Source organism: Suillus clintonianus (genome assembly GCF_016758775.1).
Source record: "Suillus clintonianus strain FC179 chromosome Unknown DEU56scaffold_12, whole genome shotgun sequence".
NCBI lineage: Eukaryota > Fungi > Basidiomycota > Agaricomycetes > Boletales > Suillaceae > Suillus > Suillus clintonianus.
Window position 1 is genome coordinate 498,465 of NW_024539236.1, and position 18,764 is coordinate 517,228.

The 18,764-nt window shown below is 44.7% G+C and overlaps 12 protein-coding genes across 12 annotated transcripts; 5 read left to right on the forward strand and 7 right to left on the reverse strand.

Moving 5' to 3' along the window:
- Positions 1–541: 541 nt before the first annotated feature.
- On the reverse strand, positions 542–2,284 carry DEU56DRAFT_753159 (uncharacterized protein; the record flags this gene model as incomplete). Its single annotated transcript, XM_041349690.1, has 2 exons — positions 542–1,729; positions 1,784–2,284. 2 exons carry the CDS (start codon positions 2,282–2,284, stop codon positions 542–544), a joined length of 1,689 nt encoding a protein of 562 aa, XP_041212275.1.
- Positions 2,285–2,966: 682 nt separating this feature from the next.
- DEU56DRAFT_729896 (uncharacterized protein) lies at positions 2,967–3,728 on the reverse strand (the record flags this gene model as incomplete). Its single annotated transcript, XM_041348129.1, has 2 exons — positions 2,967–3,236; positions 3,504–3,728. Coding segments are annotated over 2 exons (495 nt in total), but the record flags the coding sequence as incomplete, so codon positions are not given.
- Positions 3,729–4,467: 739 nt separating this feature from the next.
- On the reverse strand, positions 4,468–5,365 carry DEU56DRAFT_729791 (uncharacterized protein; the record flags this gene model as incomplete). The annotated part of the gene is made up of 3 exons (XM_041348121.1): positions 4,468–4,847; positions 4,986–5,071; positions 5,148–5,365. Coding segments are annotated over 3 exons (684 nt in total), but the record flags the coding sequence as incomplete, so codon positions are not given.
- Positions 5,366–5,708: 343 nt separating this feature from the next.
- DEU56DRAFT_753161 (uncharacterized protein) lies at positions 5,709–6,445 on the forward strand (the record flags this gene model as incomplete). Its single annotated transcript, XM_041349691.1, has 2 exons — positions 5,709–5,858; positions 5,909–6,445. The coding sequence occupies 2 exons, from the start codon at positions 5,709–5,711 to the stop codon at positions 6,443–6,445; spliced, it is 687 nt and encodes a 228-aa protein (XP_041212278.1).
- A 982-nt stretch (positions 6,446–7,427) lies between these two features.
- On the forward strand, positions 7,428–7,880 carry DEU56DRAFT_909234 (uncharacterized protein; the record flags this gene model as incomplete). Its single annotated transcript, XM_041357087.1, has 2 exons — positions 7,428–7,765; positions 7,826–7,880. The coding sequence occupies 2 exons, from the start codon at positions 7,428–7,430 to the stop codon at positions 7,878–7,880; spliced, it is 393 nt and encodes a 130-aa protein (XP_041212279.1).
- A 473-nt stretch (positions 7,881–8,353) lies between these two features.
- On the forward strand, positions 8,354–8,833 carry DEU56DRAFT_712029 (uncharacterized protein; the record flags this gene model as incomplete). Its single annotated transcript, XM_041347521.1, has 1 exon — positions 8,354–8,833. A coding segment is annotated over one exon (480 nt), but the record flags the coding sequence as incomplete, so codon positions are not given.
- A 463-nt stretch (positions 8,834–9,296) lies between these two features.
- Positions 9,297–9,660, forward strand: DEU56DRAFT_782978 (uncharacterized protein). Its single transcript, XM_041352129.1, has 2 exons — positions 9,297–9,534; positions 9,589–9,660. Exons 1-2 carry the CDS (start codon positions 9,385–9,387, stop codon positions 9,640–9,642), a joined length of 204 nt encoding a protein of 67 aa, XP_041212281.1. The 5' UTR covers positions 9,297–9,384; the 3' UTR covers positions 9,643–9,660.
- Positions 9,661–10,752: 1,092 nt separating this feature from the next.
- Positions 10,753–11,272, forward strand: DEU56DRAFT_86752 (uncharacterized protein). Its single transcript, XM_041355432.1, has 2 exons — positions 10,753–11,083; positions 11,134–11,272. The coding sequence occupies exons 1-2, from the start codon at positions 10,800–10,802 to the stop codon at positions 11,207–11,209; spliced, it is 360 nt and encodes a 119-aa protein (XP_041212282.1). The 5' UTR covers positions 10,753–10,799; the 3' UTR covers positions 11,210–11,272.
- Positions 11,273–13,450: 2,178 nt separating this feature from the next.
- Positions 13,451–14,449, reverse strand: DEU56DRAFT_729783 (uncharacterized protein; the record flags this gene model as incomplete). Its single annotated transcript, XM_041348120.1, has 1 exon — positions 13,451–14,449. The coding sequence occupies one exon, from the start codon at positions 14,447–14,449 to the stop codon at positions 13,451–13,453; it is 999 nt and encodes a 332-aa protein (XP_041212283.1).
- Positions 14,450–14,728: 279 nt separating this feature from the next.
- Positions 14,729–15,034, reverse strand: DEU56DRAFT_729839 (uncharacterized protein; the record flags this gene model as incomplete). The annotated part of the gene is made up of 1 exon (XM_041348125.1): positions 14,729–15,034. A coding segment is annotated over one exon (306 nt), but the record flags the coding sequence as incomplete, so codon positions are not given.
- A 471-nt stretch (positions 15,035–15,505) lies between these two features.
- Positions 15,506–15,802, reverse strand: DEU56DRAFT_696604 (uncharacterized protein; the record flags this gene model as incomplete). Its single annotated transcript, XM_041347232.1, has 1 exon — positions 15,506–15,802. A coding segment is annotated over one exon (297 nt), but the record flags the coding sequence as incomplete, so codon positions are not given.
- Positions 15,803–16,937: 1,135 nt separating this feature from the next.
- DEU56DRAFT_926810 (uncharacterized protein) lies at positions 16,938–18,355 on the reverse strand (the record flags this gene model as incomplete). The annotated part of the gene is made up of 4 exons (XM_041358594.1): positions 16,938–16,980; positions 17,274–17,496; positions 17,539–17,551; positions 17,573–18,355. The coding sequence occupies 4 exons, from the start codon at positions 18,353–18,355 to the stop codon at positions 16,938–16,940; spliced, it is 1,062 nt and encodes a 353-aa protein (XP_041212286.1).
- Positions 18,356–18,764: the final 409 nt, after the last annotated feature.

The following is an 18,764-nucleotide window of genomic DNA, read 5'->3' on the forward strand; positions in this document are numbered from 1 at the left end:
AACTAAATGTACAGTCCATGATCGTACCAATGAAGGAGAAAACAAATCAAAAGAAATCTGTAGTATGGGCAATTGGTGGGTAGTGCAGGAAATCCGAAGAGACCAAGTTGGTCAACTAGACGGACTATATGCGGGACTCTGAGACAGTAGGCGGTGGCCTTCGACTTCCAGGTCGCAGTAGACAGTGAAGGAGGCCGCTTTGTTGTTTGGTGCGTCGTCGAGATTTGGTCGTAGGGGACCTCTGACTCATCGGGGACTTGCGATAGGTTGGGTGTGTAGAATGTGAGGGCCTTCGACCTCATGGATAATGACTCCATGTCGTAGGGGACAGCGAGGGAGGCCATTAGCAGGCGTCATCGGATTGGTCGTAGGGGACCTCTGATACCGAAGACGTGTTGGATGCGACGATGTCTGACGTGTTTGGTCGTAGGGGACTCTAACAGCGAAACATTAGTAAGGGAGGTGAGAGTATATGGGTGGGCTACTTACCATTCGTAGACGTCGCGTGGAGTTTAGCGGCTAGTAGGATATCGATAATGTGCTAGTAGTCGAAGTTTTGATGACTGTGAGGGACTATCGTGGAGAATAAGAGGTTCCACATGTCGAAGTATGGCGTTGATAGCATCATCGTGTAGGGTGAGTCGTAGTTGAAATTCCGAGGGCTAAGAACAGCTAACATGAGTGCTGGTAGTATCGTCGTGTAAGATGCATCGTGGCGTAAGTGTCGAGGGCCGAGACCATAGAGGGGGGTATCGTCGAGAGTAAGCGCTTCCATCCTTTGGAGTAGATCGTAGATAGTGTCGTCGTGAAGGGTAGTTAGAGCGTCCGAGTTTTGCAGTAGAGCATTGGTAGCGTGGTTGTCGTCGAGAGTCAGAGCTTCTGTGTTATCGGGCAGCGTGTCGATAGCGTGGTTGTCGTCGAGGGTAAGAGCTTCTGATTTTTGCGGTAGAGCGTCGAAAGCGTGGTCGTCGTCAAGAGTAAGAGCTTCTGTGTTGTCGATAGCGTGGTCGTCGTCGAGAGTAAGAGCTTCTGGTGTTTGCAGTAGAGCGTCGATAGTGTGGTTGTCGTCGAGAGCAAGAGCTTTTGTGTTATTGGGTAGCGCATCGATAGTGTGGTCGTGTAGAGCGGAATGCGGGCGAAGTTTTGATAATTGAGAAGGAACCTCATCGAGAGAGAGAGCTGCTATTTTTTTGATTAGATTGTCGATAGAGTGGTCGTGTACTAGAGTGCGTTGGGGTTGACATTTCGATGACTGAGGGGAACCGTTGTCGAGAGGAAGAATTACAGGTAGGTTGGTGATAGTGTGCTGAGATGAATCAGGTAGGATGTCAATAGTGTGGTCATGTAGAGTGTGATGTCGTCCAACAGTTGACAGTTGGGAGGGTACATTGTCGAGAGAAGGAATGGATAAATGATAGGACACATCGTCCGGGGAAAGGGTTGATAAATGAGATGTTACATCGTCGAGAGGAGGAACGGACAAATGGGAGGATACATTGTCGAGGGAAAGAGGGGATAAATGAGAAGATACATTGTCGAGAGAGGTGGATGATAAATGAGGGGATACATTGTCGAGAGAAATGGTCGATAAACGAGCGGGTACATCGTCGAGAGAAATAACTGAAAATCTTCTGGTTAGGTTGTCGATAGTTTGTGGGTCGTATCCGACGTGCAAGGTGTGGTCCGGTTCATCGTTCGCAAGGCAGTGTGCTGTAGCCTGGCAGTTATCCTATAGACCCAAGCATTAGTAGACGGAAGTCGGAAAAATCACGCTGCTTCCTACCTCGTAGAAAGTGCCTTCGTCAGCAAGCGACTCAACGTCTGAGACACAGTCGCAGCAGAATACATCCTTGTCTAACTCCTCATCGTGGGCTATGAGTGTCGTGTCAGAATCAGTCGTCGATAAGCCTTTGGTGGGAGCCTTAAAGGTGGGTTCGGTTGATTCAATCACTGCACGCGACGAGGATGGCCGAGCTGGTGTTCCGAAAGCCTTGGTTGTTGAGATAACGTCCAAAATGTTGCCTCCAGCAAAAGGTGCCTTGAGCCCAGCGGTATTGTCCTTGGGAGCGGGGACGCGTTGGAAATCATCGCTGAGGAATTGTCGAGCAGCTTTGGCGGAGGCTTGAAGAAGGACGGCTGTCGAGAAGCAGACAGTGAGTGTAACAAGGCTAACGGAAACCTCCTCTGATTCGGACACGACCTGAATAGTGCGGTCGATGACGATTTCTTTGAAAAACGAGGCTGTAAGATAGCCTTGCATAACAACACGCGCGGCGCGGGTCATGGTAGCAGTAGAGATCATAATGGCGAGTAAACAGAGGGGTCGTGAAGATATGCTAATGACGGTAATGGCGGGACTGACTAAGGGATATTACAGCGACAAACACGCAATACTTATACTCCCAGTTTGAACCTTATTTGTGCGTCGATACACTTTATCAACAAAGCCGATCGCGACGCGTTAGTCACGTGTTCAGAAATCAACCATATATAAGTTCGGGGCACTACGATGAACATCATAAGTATTATCCCCCCGCCAACATGATAGGAATAGACTACGTACCAAAGACAAGGTGGGCTTGATTTAGATTAGGCTTGGTACTTCGTCAAGTGGAAGCTGGATCGATACATGATGACTGAGAATGGTCGTGATCAACGTACCGCCGTTCCACACACGGTGACACACCATAGCTATAAGAATAGTCTGTTCGGCATTCTCCGAACACACACCTCTTGAGTCACCGCATATCTTTGATTCGCAAGGGCCCTCCGGGCATACCTGTACCCTTTATTTGTCGTGTCATTTTTATTTATTTCGTTATCTGCTCTGGGCGGCAGGTGAATTAGGCCAAGAATGCCAAAAAAGTACGCGCGTTAGAAGTACATATAGTGTAGTTACAAGTTGTGCTATGTCTGATGATGTTCGTTTTGTATGTATACATTTCGTTGGGATAAGCATATTCCGATTAGATCGCCAATCCATCGATGTGATGCATTCCTTGTTCGTCTTCCTCAGGCGTTTCAGCGATGTGTAGTAGTGAGATTGCGATCATCTCGAACTGGGCTCGAGAATGCCATTTGTTATCTTCTGCTCTCCTCGAGTAACGCGTCATTTTCATTTCCAAGAGGATGAGGTCGCCGGGTTTCAAATCCGTTAAGCTCCATATAGGCCTCTCACTGTATGTTTTCAAAGACCCTTCCCGTCTTGCATCATATACAGCATCGAATAGTATAGCCTTTTTTTTAGGGGGGGAAAGATTTAGGAGCGATGGTCAGTCTTGAAGTTTCCAACGGCTTACATCTGATGTTCCTTCAGCTCCTTTCGTGTTCTGCCATTTCATCGCACGAATGATGTCGATCGTTTGTTGATTCAAAGCTACACTCGGTTTCAGCGCGTCTTGTCTACATTTTGCAGTCATTGACAACTTACTCAGCATCGGATTTGAAAACTTAGCGAGTAGTAGGCCGCTTTGTTTTGCTAATGTCTGTGAGAGAGGCAGGACCGTGATAGAAGCTTGATTCTCTGGTTTCCCTTGCTTCATGAACCACATTTTAGCGATACGACCGACCACCCAGATTGTGAGTGGTTCGCCAGTTGCGGGATCGCACAGTATTTTGCTTCGATCGTTGATTGGCTTATAAGGTCCCCAAGTGGCAGTCGGCAATAGTTTGCCGAGGGCATATATGTTAGCCTTCGCATTAGAATATTCTGAGAGTGTCTTCAGCCGCCTGCGATATGTCAGTCTAACTTTATTATCTTATGTGAATATGGATAAACTTACGCCTTTAAAGATTCATCATATTCTTCTACTTCGGAATCGTTTATCAATTGTTTGGTGGGGTGCGGGATTACTGTCTTCACTGCTAGCATCGGTTGCGATGCGCCTGTGCCGCGTCTGGGAGTAGCCGCTGAAGTACCTGTAGGGGTAGCGACAGCGTCGTCACCTGTAGTAACTACTCCTGTCTCTTCGATGTTGTGTTGTTGAAGCGGATTTCTAGAGACATTGTAGTCAGGTTGTGCATGTTTTTGTAGTCATTTCATTTTACATACCCTGTCTCATTCATTGTCATGGCGGAATTGTCGCCATCGACAGGATTCAGTTCAGTGACATCTTTGTTGGTTTCTGTGCACTCGTTGAATATCATGAGCATGTTAGTTTGATGTGATCGTACCAGTGTTGGTGACCTTGGTCTTCTTGTTCGGGCGCGGTTCAACTGGACTTTCTCCGTCTAATACAGCGTCATGCTTTGTTTTCACCATTGTAACGTTGTGGAAGAAGAGACGAGGACCCTATTCATCGAGTGCGATTTCTCCTAAAGAGATGACCAAATAATTACAAATGGTCCATCAATACATTCGTTCAAATGACGATTTACTCCTAATCTGAGTCGAAATCCAATGTTGTATGGAATCGCTTTTTTGGCCTCTCCGTTGGCGGGGGTGTCAAGGTGTGCTTGCGTGTTGATCTATTGTTGTCCTGCATGTGTGTTATAAGAAAGTGAATTATGTCGTGCATGATATCCATTTTTTGGGGCACGTACCAACTGAGCGTTCTGTACATGTACTGCAGGCATCAAACGCACGATGTATGTGCATGCCAGGAAGCATTTCAGTGTTGTCTTCGCGTCTTTGTTTTTATTCAACACAAAGTCAAGTTCAGCCCCGACTTCCACAAAATCGCCTGCAGTCAGTAAGACTGAATTAATAGGCACTTTTTTCCCATTCGCGCATAGATCTGCAACGTGTAATGGTCGCATGACATCCCATGATTCTTGTAGGCATTGAAATTTGCCCTCTGGATCATCATCGGGGGTCAATACAGGCTCCTTTGATTTATTTGGCGCATCTCTCTGTATTATTCATCAGCATCCATCTATGATAGTTCGGTAGTACAATCATTCACCTTGTTAAATACGCGTCGTTGCAAATAGATATCTTTCTGTTTGTTCATTTCTTGCATTGGTACGTCGAGTCGTCTGCTGACATATTGACAAGCGAGATTCAGAGATGTGATGGTCGCGTCCCAAGGTTGTTCGTGACCTCCGGAGGAGACAGTAATGTATTGAACAGCTCATCTAGCATCTTCAGGTCGTCTATGAGCTGGCATGATGCTTTTTATTTATCTCCAATACCAAGGATGACTTACCCAGACCAATTCCCAAATCTTTCGATGCGAAAGCGCTCTAAAATTCCATGTATGCGAATCGCAACAGGATATATGGTGCTCGACTCAGAGTCCTCCACATGCTTGTAGATCAAAAAGTGGTTCCTCGATAAGTCTTTCTTCTCGTGGTCTTTGTAAACGTCAGCCCAATTCACCATTTCTTGTAAGTCTGCGGGAAATAGTTCCCATGATTCTAAGTCGTTGGGTCCTTGTAGTCTTCATATTTCGTTTGACATTGTTTTCGGCCATAATTCATAAGCCATGAAAGTATTTGGACCTATTAATATGTTGCCGTTTAGCGCTCGCTGCTCAAACGGATTATACACTCACCAGCTAAGAAAGACATTGGGAAGGAGTGATCACAAAATAAAGGATAGAGGAGAATGTGTTTCTCGTTGTCGCCTGTGCGTCATCTCTAACTCAGCGAATTCAGTTTGTAATCACATGCATATAGTCCTGCCAAAATGACATCATTCATGCAGTAGGGCGTACAAACTTGCGAACAAAATAAATGATATACAATGATTTTATTTAACAGCTATCATGCACTCCGAACACCCATCAAAACAACCACCTGCGAAGTTCCACCTTTTATCAGCTATATCCTCTTTACAGATGGATAAGAATCTAACACATCGAGAGTTGTGTGAGAAACTGCAGCTGGAACATCCAACGTGGTATATCAGTTCCAAAGTACGTAGCATAATCTTTCCCAAAAAAAAAAGAGACTCACCTAAAAATAGAGAGTCAATAAGTTGAAATCAGAATCTATGTCAGAGACTATTGGCGACCCTTGCATCGCAGTCAAAATTGCTGGAGATATCTCGTTGTCTACGAGTGTCACAGAAGGTCTTTTACTTCTGTTGACGAACCTTACTCCTATTTTGCAATCACGTCCTACTTCCAATCTCGCGGCACTCAAGTTCATACGAGACAATTTGCCTGTAGGCACACCACAAGAACCGCTTATATTATTCCCTAGGGAACAACATATCATTGAGTGGTATTATCATATCTATTATACTATTCAAGAGTCAGACGAACGACCGTTTCATCCCGTTATGCTGGAAATCTACGGGAAGAAGAGATGTCCTCGCGGCGCTTTGATAATCGTCAAGAATGGTGACGGTTTTCTTCCAGATGCACCCAAATTTGACATGGATATCAATGATTTAGGAAGAACGTTGTGGTGGTACATTAAGAGTGGGAAAGATCCTGTAACAGAAGCAAGCGAGAGGCAATTGATGCATTATATTGAGCAGTCAGACGGAAGGATGTAGTTTTCGTCACAAATTTGTATAGTAGTATAAGAACATGTTCTGCTTTTGAAGGTGAAGAAGGATGATTACGGTGATCCAGGATATAGGAGACAGGCAATCCAGGTGGTGAACGTCGTTAATGTAATTCATTGGCGTTGAACGTCGTTTCTAGAAGGCTAAAAATCATATGCGCTTATCACAAAAGCATCAAAGTGAAAAGAATGACACGAACCAAGTCAGAATAGCATCGACAAGCGCCTTCTCCTCATAACCCATGGACTGGTAGGTCTTCAAGTTCTGACCTATGTGTTTCATGACGAGGATATCACCCAACCACGCGAGGCGACAGTGTTCAGGTAATTCATTAGAAATTACGCGATTGTTAGGAAGCGTTGAATGACGTTGAAAATAAATGACACTATAGGCATTGCGAAATAGGCTGAAGCGTGATCCAGGAAATCCCCGCACAGGCACAATTCGAGAAGATAGGAGAGCGTTTTGGGAGTGTTGTCCGCATCCAATAAACATATGTGCGCGGACGATACCGTCGACATCTTGAGGGACATAGGTTAAGATAGCTTCCGAACACCCGCTACCATAAAATAGAGCGCGGTGGTAATTTCGTCCTGGCTGGATAATTATGAAATCATTGAAACAGCGGTTAATAATATAGGGACTGACTGGTTCATGTGTAAACATATAATTTTCAATCACATACACATCATCAGCTGTCGTGGACTTCTGCAGGATCATTGATAACTGAGGAACAATAGATGAAGCGCAAGAGATACGCAATCCAGCAATATCCAATTGGGCCCTACCTGATGCGATTATTTGATATACATTTAAATGAGATATGCGACTCGGAGTTTGAGTGAGACGTCCGGTAGGGGCTTTCGACAATTCTATTGATTTCCGAGTACTTGGGATAATCTGAATCGTATTTAAGATGTCTGTGAATGAATAATGAATCGCCCCATTCCCCCCAAAAAAAACACCCGCAATGTCCGATCAACTTACTACCATCAGTGCATGTTTAGTCTCGTTTTCGCCGGATAATGGCTTCGTGGATCTAGACATTGAACCCGGTCTTCTCAAACTCCAAGATCTTCGGACCAAAGGAAGCAAATATTTTTGCTCTGAAGCCGAAATCAAGCAGTGCAGAATCACGTTCCGTGGCGATAAAGAGACAAATGACGCCGAATTCCAACTCATAGTCCTTTACGACCACAAATTACACGGAACTGATAGGTGCCCATATCTCGCCTTCAAAACGATTGACAAGGTAATGACAAGCGTCGAGAAGGAAGACTACATGGCAGTTATCAAATCTGTTGATCTGTAAGTCAGATCATCGATCTCGTCCAAACAGAACGATACTGAAAATGAAACATTATAAAGTATGAAACATAAATTGCGTCCTTTTGAACAAGTTCATGAAGGTTCATCAACTTAAGGCCAAAACGATGTCAATGACGCTAAGCACAAAGGACTTTAGTATGATCGCACTGTATGATATATGAAGAGAACGTACTGTCTTGAATTTTCACAAACCTTAGTTTCGCGTGCAAGCGTGACAGGAATTGTCCATCGAAAGTGTTCAGCATCATGCTGTGAATTCGCATTTTGAGAGTCCGAGTATAGGGGCCTGTAAGATAGTTCATAGCGTCAACATATTTTCAAACGTTCACGCAACTCACTTCATATTCTGTATCGCCCAAACACATCAATATGCAGCAAGGCAATGGATCCATTGGCGTACTCAGTCCTGAAGTCCAAAAAATCATCCTAGAGAATATGACACTCCCAGATCTTATGTCGTTTGCGCAAACCAGAATCGAGAATCAAGAGGGAATCACTGAATATATCGCGAAACATCGCGCAGGATTATTCAGAGCATACGTCCATGACGTCGATGCCCTCATCAAAGTTTTGGATTGCACTGGGTCACTGGTGTCGGGGTCAAGCGCTCTCTGCCTGGTCCAAGCAGAAGCTGAAGCCGTCATGACCCAGGACTTGGATTTCTATGTGACAGAGCCATTTGAAGCAGAAGTAGTGAAACACTTCAAAGAAAACGAAGGGTACGTTAGCAAGCAAGATGTGGTGAAAAAACCAGAATACGACAGTTCCGCTATATCTAAAATTATCAAACTGGCGAAAGGAGAGAAGAAGGTAGACATCATCATTACCCACTGGACATGCGCAATCACACCCATCCTCCAATTCCACAGCACAGCTGTGATGAACTACGTCACAGCACGATCCATCGTTTGTTTGTATCCGCGGTGGACAACTGCAAACATGAGCTTCGTCAATCCCCAGATGTATGTCTGTGCCAAGACCAATCTTCGTACCGTGGATGTCTTGATGAAATACATCAGGCGAGGGTTCAAAATCAGCGCCGATCCATTCTGTCTTGGGGATCATGACTGCGAAGAAAATAAGGAGGACCACAAAAAGAGCGGTTATTGTCCTCACAAGACGAGAAGCACAGTGGACGACGAAGTGTTGAAATGGGATTTCGGGCCGAAGGAAACATTGGGAGATACTTCGATAACATGCCAGGACTTGCGGGTTATGGCTTGGTGCCTTGGAGGTTTCGAGTGTGCTGATGGAAACAAGGAAGAAACCGTATCTTATATGTTAGTAACGGCTTGAGTATACTGAAATTTTGTCTATGGCACGTACTGCAGCAGGAATACATGATAGTAGCGTCTGAATTCGATAGTTTATTTTGTGGTTGACGCTGCTATATTATGAAACATCAATATCTGTATCTGTGCGTCAAACTGTGATGCTCACCTCTTGCGAGTTAGATTTTTGAACTACATTGATCTGGGAGACACTTAGCACTATGGTGCGACCGTTTGTATCCTTCGGCACCACAGTCGATATCATCGGAATCGCTGATTTGCCGGCTCAACCTTTTTGCTGGCCAGCTCTATTTCTCCAGTTACAAGATGTATCTCCGCACTTGCAGTTTCTTAGGGCTCAACGCACCAGATCTAGGGAATGAGGAGTTGATAGCCGACAGCGACGGGTTCATCAGCGAGGAGAATCGCCCTTCTGCGAGAGCATCGTGCTCATTCAAGCAATCCCAGCTTCCGCCACTGAAGGAGTTGTTCAGAATGAGGAGGAAAGGCATGGGGTATTTGCCAACTCACCTCGGAAAGATGCTCAATGGCCGCATTCTGACAGAAGAAGATTTTATTGACTGAGCGCCGGGTCTATTTAGCGTAAGTTTTAGCGCCTTTCTGCCAGGGATCTGACTCACCGTACTGGCCAACAGTGACTGTATCAACACTAGCCTTGATCATGATGTAACATTGCGACGTTCTTTGTAAATGTATTTGTAGTCGAATTCGTAGCAGAGTTTGAAACGTTATGAGGTCTTGTTGTTTGAGTAGACGTCCATGTCAATTGGAATGTTTGGAGATTCTGATTCTCCCGTGCAGTTGAAAGACAAACATGCCTGATGCTTTAGCAGTGGCGGTATGCTTTTTCATACTGTTCTTCGATCAATCATTACTCGTACGATACAGCCAGTGCCAGCAACTTCTGTCAGCTGCAAATTTATGGTCAGGAAGTTCATGTATGAAGCAAACCCCAGACGCACCTTTTCATGCCACCCCAAGAGCACGCTTCTATTCACATCACCCCAGCCTGGCATCCTCATACTCTTGTAAGTTGAATAACATCGATGTCGATCTTTCTAAAAGACATGGTCGTGGAGTAAAATGACCGGAAGGGCCTACGTTTCAGTGATTTGCTGCATGTCACATGTCTAATTAGAGCAAATTCAGTGGTGGTACCCACTGGCCCGAAATGCTAGGAAGGAAATGAGTTTCGCTGCCACTGTGATGCGCAGATACACCTACAAAAGGCGCCTCTGTGCAGCAACAAGCCCACCGTGACTGGTGCACCTACAGAAGGTGTGCCAGAGCAGGAAAAGTCGACATCGGAGACCAGCTGGAAAAGTGCGGGTACTGGGGAAATGGGCCTCCGGACTCGCAGGAAGATATGCCACCGATGAGACGCTTGGCGCCAAAAATGCTGCGAAACGACGTGTCAGTAATACAAGCACAAAGTACAATGTTACTGGGGGTTCACGTTGTTGGAGTCATAGTTACGTATGGAGGCAGTGATGATGAGAAAACCACCTGAGATCTAAGCCGTAACCGTCGTGGTAAAACAGAGAGAACAAGCAGCGTATACAAGCGCCCACATATGCATAAGTTGGATTGTGGGCAGAAATTGAACACTACTCACCACAAGATCAACGACGTAAGCATATACATACCCAAAGTACGCTCCTCGTGGACTTCAAGTGCTACTAACCCATGCATAATCGGTATGTAGAGAATATCAGTGGCACATGTTTCTCTCTCAACCTGCCAGGGCCATGGGTGAAGTTCGCACTGGAGCTAGAGTAAGAGCTGAAGGTCTCGGGATAACATGCAAGACCTTGGTCACTTATCTTGTCCTCCTATACGACTCGACCAGACCAGAATTTTGGGAATTTGCGCTCGTGGCTTTTGCGCTAGGCCAACTTGCATACAGCGTTGTGGTATTTTTTAGTTACGTGTATCAGATGGGTTATCCCGCCTTCTGGCCGACGCGTCTTCCTGCACGACAGTCATCTGATGTGGCTGCTTCTAGGTGAGCTCATCCACTTGTTCAAGAGTTAATTCGCTGATCACGACTGTCAGATCGACATTCTATCGCATTGCCTTGCAATACTTTGACGTTAGCAGTCTATATTTGTCTTTGACCATGACTGGGTAATCCCTTGTCAAACATATCTTGACAGAGGGAGACAAGATTATATTGTCTTGGTGGAGCGATTTGGAGGATCAAGGAGGATACGCGATCGCCGTGAACTATGGTGCGTACCATTCCATGCTGGGGTATTACATGCATAGTGATGGCCCATTTTGTGTGCAGGTTCTGTGGTTGCACGAATATTTTTTCAACTTCTGGAGGAAATATGTCGAGTCAACTTTTCAAGAATTTTGTGCCCCACGGCTGAGGCAAAATTCACGTCGACTGGTGCACACCTTGTTGTTGCTCCCGTCCCAGTACCTGTCAACAAGCGCCCCGAAAGTTCTCGCAGCTTGGGTTTGGTATATTCCTGCCCTCGCGATCAATGGTGTACTTGAAGCTTTCTTCTCAAGCATCGCAACGTCTCAAGATCTTCGAAGATAAAGCAGGTATGTACTCCATCCATGACAATTTATCTTAACCTGATTCAAATGATAAGATGGCTCGTTGGTTTTCCCGTCGTATTCATTCTTTCTGCAATCGGATTTTACACCTCGGGTTTCGGTGACGTCTCTCTGGTATACGCAAACATAATCAACCTAGCGGTCCGGATAATCTACGCCGCACAATACACGTCGATCTTCTTTAACAGACATAAAACTGCTCACATCACCACCGCCTACCTGGAATTTCCCGACATGACCGCCGAATGACGAAACGATTCGTGATCGATTGATCGTTGAACAGTTCATGGAACGTTCGAACTTCAATGATTTGTATGTAAGTGATAGCATTAATCATGTCGACGTATGCTCATCGCCACTAATATTGCTATGCTATGACAGAGCACGGATTCTACAGTTCATAACAGACTTGAACCGTTTTGACTTTGAACGTTAACATCCATTGCATACGGCGCGATATGCACGGAATGACCAAGCAAAGGCTTCTCAACCAAGGCCGAGATATCATTTACAGCTTACAGCTTACTCTTTGCTTACCTGCATCGCAACCCATCCCAGTCGTCATATCTTATGTAGCGCATGGAGTCGGGATGGGACTGTGTTGTGTCGCAACATGGTGGCTAACGTCTGGCCGATACCTGGTGAAACGGGCGCCAATAAAGATTGATTGATCTGGGTGTATAATCTGTCAAACATTTACTGATGTCCCCCACTTTCCCAACCGTATCGCATTTTTATCGTCAACTGCATTTTGTATGTGAAATGGCGCTCTCTCTGGTTGATGGTGGCGTAATACATCATGGTCAGGTAGGTGGGTCAGTGATTACGATTGCGAGAACTGAGCTTAAGCACTCTTGAAGGAGCGTTTCTCTTCATTTGATCATGCACACATCCCTGACACTATTACATTCCTCGTGTGATGATTCTCGTAAAAGATTATCAGTTGTTCCAGATTGGAAAATCGCCCTTGGCCAACCGTGGCCGCTTTCCAATACTAGCATGTCAGACTCAATACCTTTGCAATCGTCTGTGGGTACGCAAGTGAATATGTTTCCATGTTTATCAAAAAGCATTGATCCATCAGAGACAATATAGTTTATTTCACACCGTTCTATTGGGAACCCGGGTAGGTCGCGCCGCAGTTTCCTCCTTTTTTCTCCCATCGGCAGTCACAATCTGTCAACATGAGGTATGTCGCTTGACAAATTCACTCAACAGCATTATATATTATCGCTGATGCAGCCCATATAAATACTCATGCATTTGTATCATAACATCAAGGCATTTCCGCCCTCGCTAGAGAGCAATCTCATCCGGCCAGAAAGACAGCTGCTAGCCTGGCTGTTAGGGTAAACAGTGGAATTCATGATTTCTCTGATTTCTCTGACATCCGGGAAATCAATTACTTTCCTCATCAATATACATTTCCTGCTGCTAGCCTGGCTTTCAGAGTAAACAGTCGAATGGCTAGTTTCTTTGTAATCCGGGCAATCGACTTGAACTACCTTCCTCGTCAACACCTACTTATTCTATATATCTTCTGGTTTTGCCTGATGCACCTTGTGTATCTTTTGTGATCTTGCGCATCCTGGTCAGTCATTTTCGACTCTTACTTGCTTTCAACTTGCTCACTCCAGTCTCTTATCAGCCATGAATTTTAATGTCATTGACCTTTAGGCTTCGTCCGATAAGGATCTCTCCTCTCTGAGAGCATCACCGCTGTATGTATCTGTTTTCCGTTAAATCATAACCGCATGTGTCTGCAGGTTACGCGGATTACACTAACATATCCATATTTTAATCAGATCTGCATGATATGTTTTTGTAAGTACTTCGCACGAGTAGTCGCCTCTACGTATTGAAGACGTTGGAGCTCTTGTCGAGCATCACCTTGCAACTCCCCATGCAGATTTCGGGAAGAGAACCAACGCAATATAGCCACATTTTCTAGTTTTGAAGCCCGTGACAGCATAACATAAATGCTCTGAAGTGACCTTGTGCCTGTCAAATCAACAATGACTTTCGGTAAATAGCTCCCTTGCACTTTAAAATCAGTAAATGACCAGCCAGGCAACATTGGTAACTGAGTGCGCCGTACATTGACATTTTTCTCACCTGTAGGAAATGTAAAACTGCTCGTGATTGGCAAGATAGGAACAACACTGTTTCCCAGGCCAGGGATATGCAATGTACTGTCTTGGATTTCAACAAGCGCACACACCGGGAAGCGATTATTGTCTTCATCATTCTCATACGTGATCGACTGCGATATGCCTCTACTCCCATTGACAATTTTACAGCTTGTAGCAGCGTTCTCTGTGATCATGATTGGCATGCCAGGAATGAGGGGCAGCCCACCAAGTGAATCGTTCGTATTTGTTGTTGGCAACTTCCATAGCCGATGTTGCTGATCCTTCACCAGTGATTTGCCGCCAATTTTGTCTTTTGCGAGATATACATGATATTGCTGACCTATTTGTGCGGCAAACGCTCGAGCCTTTGTTTCATTAATAGCGTCTCTCAGATACTTGCGGGTAACAATTACAGGCGCGTCTTTAAAACCTATAAATTGCTCAGGCGATCGAATTTTGATCTCGCTCAGTAACCGCTTTTTCAATGCATCATAATCACTTGGATGTTTGTCGTCCAGGGTAATTTTTCTTACTTTATCCAATCGAATGCGACTTAACATCGCGATAAATTCAGAATCGTCCTTTGCCCGCCAATTCTGTTTCAATTCTACTACTACGTCGACTTGACGCCATAAAAAGGCACCGTGCAACGCCGTCTGACCCTTCATAGTTTGTGTTGTCCCAGGGCCCAATTGGTTGACAAGTTTGTAGCTATACAATGCATTGGACTTAGGTGGACGCAATTGCCCAAAATCTCCGGCGAAGATGACATTAACACCGCCAAATGGTTTATTCCTCGCCGTCTCATCCCAGGATTTAGCCTGACAGATTCGATGCGACACTTGGCTCAGTAATTCCGCCGACATCAACGAGGTCTCGTCCAAAATAAGATATTCCACGGTTCGCCATATGTATTCAAGATCATGTTGTTTGATAGGTGCGTGGCGTTTTGGCAAAAATGTCAAAGCATGAATTGTGTAGCCATCGATCAATACAGCTGCACTTCTGGTAGGTGCGCTCAGTGTCAATTTCTCGGGAGCCCCACATCTTCTAAACAATTCAACAGTTGCACAGATCACATGGCTTTTCCCCGAGCCTCCAATGCCAGTAATAAACATAAGAAGCTGTTTCACTTCACCACGGATAAAATGCTCGCCAATTATTCTCAAACACATCTCCTGCTCGGTGTTTTCAGAGAGTTTAAACTCTTCAATAATCTCAGTTAAAATCTTCTCCCGCTCACCATCTGTCATCTCCGGCTTATAATATACTGAGGTGATTTCAGCGTGGTCTTCCATTTGTCGAAAACTGATGTTCGGATCATCCTCAGCCTGGTTCAATCGTGCACGTTTCACTTCTGCATCTCCAGAACCAATGTCTATTGGTCTCTTTCGCTTTTTCGCAGCTTTCATAATGCTTGCAAATTCCTTGACACGTCCTCGATTACTGTCCGTCAAGAGTTCTGTTGTGCTGGCATCGCATGTAGTTTTAGCTGTTATTGATGGCTCTGAAAGTCCAAACAATCCACCATCCTTGCCAGCTCTAAGGCAAGTCTCAATATCACCCGCATTTTTATCAACATCAACGATAGTTTGCAAATTAGATTCTCCATCCACCACTTGGCGCTCTTCTTCATCCGGATCAAGCGACGTATCAGCCAATAATGCTTCATCGAATGCCGACATATCAATTGGACCACCATCTTGTTCTGTACCATTGCAACCGAAAATGTTGGGCTTAGCACGTTGTTCCCTTACTAATATAGCATGTGCGTCTCGAGCATCCTTACATTCTTTCTCCACATTCATGTTACGAATCACAGCGGTAATCATGGGTGAAAATGTCTCAGCCTCAAATGATTCAATCCATGTCATGTTGTCACCTTTCAAAGACATTAGTTTGCGCCATGGTTTGAACAAAATCATCATACATCGGCAATATTTCTCATAATCTTCTTCAGCACCATCTGGCCGTGGTATTGCGTCTCCCAACAAAACTGGTACTACGGGTGTTCTTCTCATTCGCAATATATGAGATTTATACTGACTATGTTGCTCTGAAAACTTTGCTCGCAAAAGCTTATGCCTGGTTCCTTTTTTCGGAGAAATGGAACGAGGCACTTCACTGTCAGAATTTAAAATATCAGGTGCGTCATCCAAAGATACATCACCACGCTCTTTCATGGTCTTTTCTACGAATTCCCACAGACACAAATCCGCGAATCGACTTTCACTTGTGGGACGAAACGCATAGTCTTCAATATCGCTGGTAAATTCAATTGCATCTGGCATGACATTGACCGTAACCTGCTCTTCATGTAGTAAAGTGTCGTCTTCCTCTGACGATTCCTCTACATTGGCAACAGAGTCTCTTTCTCGGTCGATCCTTTCAGCAGCATGAAGAAACTCGTACCACTTCACCGTCTGAAAAGTATGGCTGGAGTAAAAATCTCCACCGCCAACAAGATAGCTCATAACCTGTTGATGTGAGATTTCCTGTTGTCCCATCATCGCATTGACAGTTTTAGTTATCAGACTTCGATTTTTACGTTCTTCACTGACATCTTCTGAATTCTGAAAGTTTGTCTCGTGCATTTGGGTTGCATAATTCAAGGCCTGCAGGCCAACATACATTGGGAGATTGCCTTTTGTAATATATTCTGTTATATAAAATACTGCGGCCTTCGCAGCTTCGCCCGAACCTATAAATTGTGTGTCTGTGTTACACTGCAATAGAAACAAGATAAGGTCCGTATAATTATTGATCCTTCCCCGCCATCGTCGTAACTCAATTGAACCTGAATCAACATCAATCGTCGTAATGTCCTGCAAAGAACCATCAAGACGCATTCTGCAGTTTGCATCGCCACGCTTTTCGCCCGTTTTAATATGCTTGTAGCATGTATCGTTGTGAACGTGCCAGTTACACTCTATCGCCAAACGTGTCAGAAACTCTCTAAATTCATGTGCAAAAGATTGTTCATCTAACTCTGCAATTTGTGGAAGAATCTCCAACCGAGGATCGATTTCTTCTGAACTTCTCTTCGGTTTCTTTGCATCCTGAGGACTCGTCTCAAATACACGGCCAGTATCGTTTGGAAGTTCACAACTAATGATACTCTCTAACCAAGCAAACATTTTTTCTTTGAAACCGTCTTCATTCGCCATCCGGTCTCGAAGTTCCTGCGGACTCGGATTGCCTGCAATCCACAGCAAAAAATGACAATGTAAGGTACCTCTCCCTTGAGCCTCTACCATCCCATAATATGCCTTACAATGTCCAAATATTCCAGGACCATGCTTATATTTCAAGATGATGTCAATAAAAGCCCGAACTTGCAAATCGAACGCAATAGCAGCCGCATCAGGCCGACTTGCAACAATTTTAGCCCTATCAAAGTACGACATTGTAGACCAATCCTCTAAATCAATACCACTAATAGTCGGAACCACACTGCTTGTTAAATCATGTGGGTTGATGGTAACAAATAACGCAGGTGTGCAAAATTTTTTGATTAAAGATCGAATCTCATTGCGGCGGCATAACTTATATCCCACGCTGCCTCTCACCGATTTCGTTGACGCTTGTAAGCATCGTAGAATTCGAACAGCCTTTTTCTCCTCTGTAGTAGACGGTTTGTGGTTCACCGAATTATTCCACTTATCAGCTAATGTTGTCAACGAAGGTGCGATCTCCTTCAATTCTTTAGCTAAGCCTCATTGTGAAGATGAGTTGATCCGAAATGTAGTATTCAAACTAACTTCTCTTTTCTGAATCATGTTCCAGCATACGAAAGCAAAATGGGGATCAGATCTAAAAGGTGAGTCATCTTGACAAACGAGATTTCTCACTTGCTGCTGCATAGAAATGTATTGCTGTTCAGTTCGGCCAGTATGAAAAAACCCACCGATATCCCATGGGTCTAAATGAGGGAACAAATAAGACATGAGTCCGGGATCGTTATCAGCCACGAATTTGCCACCTGTGCGTGACAAGAGAAATTGTTTGTGATCCAAAACATAGGCAAGTGCATGCAACTTCATCTTCTCTCTGCTAATTGAAGAATGATCACCTTCGGTATAGCCAACAGACTCCATAACTATATCACCGACTTCCACATCACCATTGTGAGTTTCATCAGCGTCACGAGAACTGAATCCTTCGTCAGTCGTCTCTCGATTCTCCGAGGGCAAATGGCAAATCGCCAGCGCACGTGGCACACCTGTGTCCACGTCACGATCAATCTCTTCGAACAATGCATCCATATTCACTTGACTATATACTACACCACTACGCTGATACCACGGATTGTTGTCGATTAAAAAGCCGATCAATTTCTGGACTCTACTCTTCGTGACCAGCACAGGACGCAATTTTTTAACAGTCTCACGCGATGGGATTTGTTTTTGGCCCGAAAATATCACGCACATAGCATCGCGCAGTTCGTCTCCACTTGGTGGCAAAAGATTGCGTAGTTCAGTTGAATTCTGTGGCCTGACTGCCACATTTCCCTTGTTATATCGCTGAGAAACTTCCTCCTCGGCCGAAAACTGAGTCGAAGATGGCTTATACATGTAGAAATGGGTCACTTGAGAAGCCCGCGCATGCGAAATTAGCATCAACTCGAAAATCGAAGCAGAAGTAAAGGCCTCACGAATATCTGTGGGGAGCCTTTCATGCCCGTAGTACTGAAAATTAGCAAGAGAATTTATGGGTTGATGTGGACACTTGCAAATTAGAGCTGAATGACACGAACGACACATATATACTTCGGATAAAGACCAACAGCTGGTAAGCCCTTTCGGATACAAGATTGCTCGACCATACAATTCCAAATCATATGTACGAGGGAGAGTATGTTCTGGTAAACAATCGTTCCACAACAAATGCAGCGGTATCTTCGCAACCTCCACACAGAGCAGATCTTTGGCGCATACGTTATATGCACAAACAGCACAACAACCGCGTTTTAAAGATTCAGGA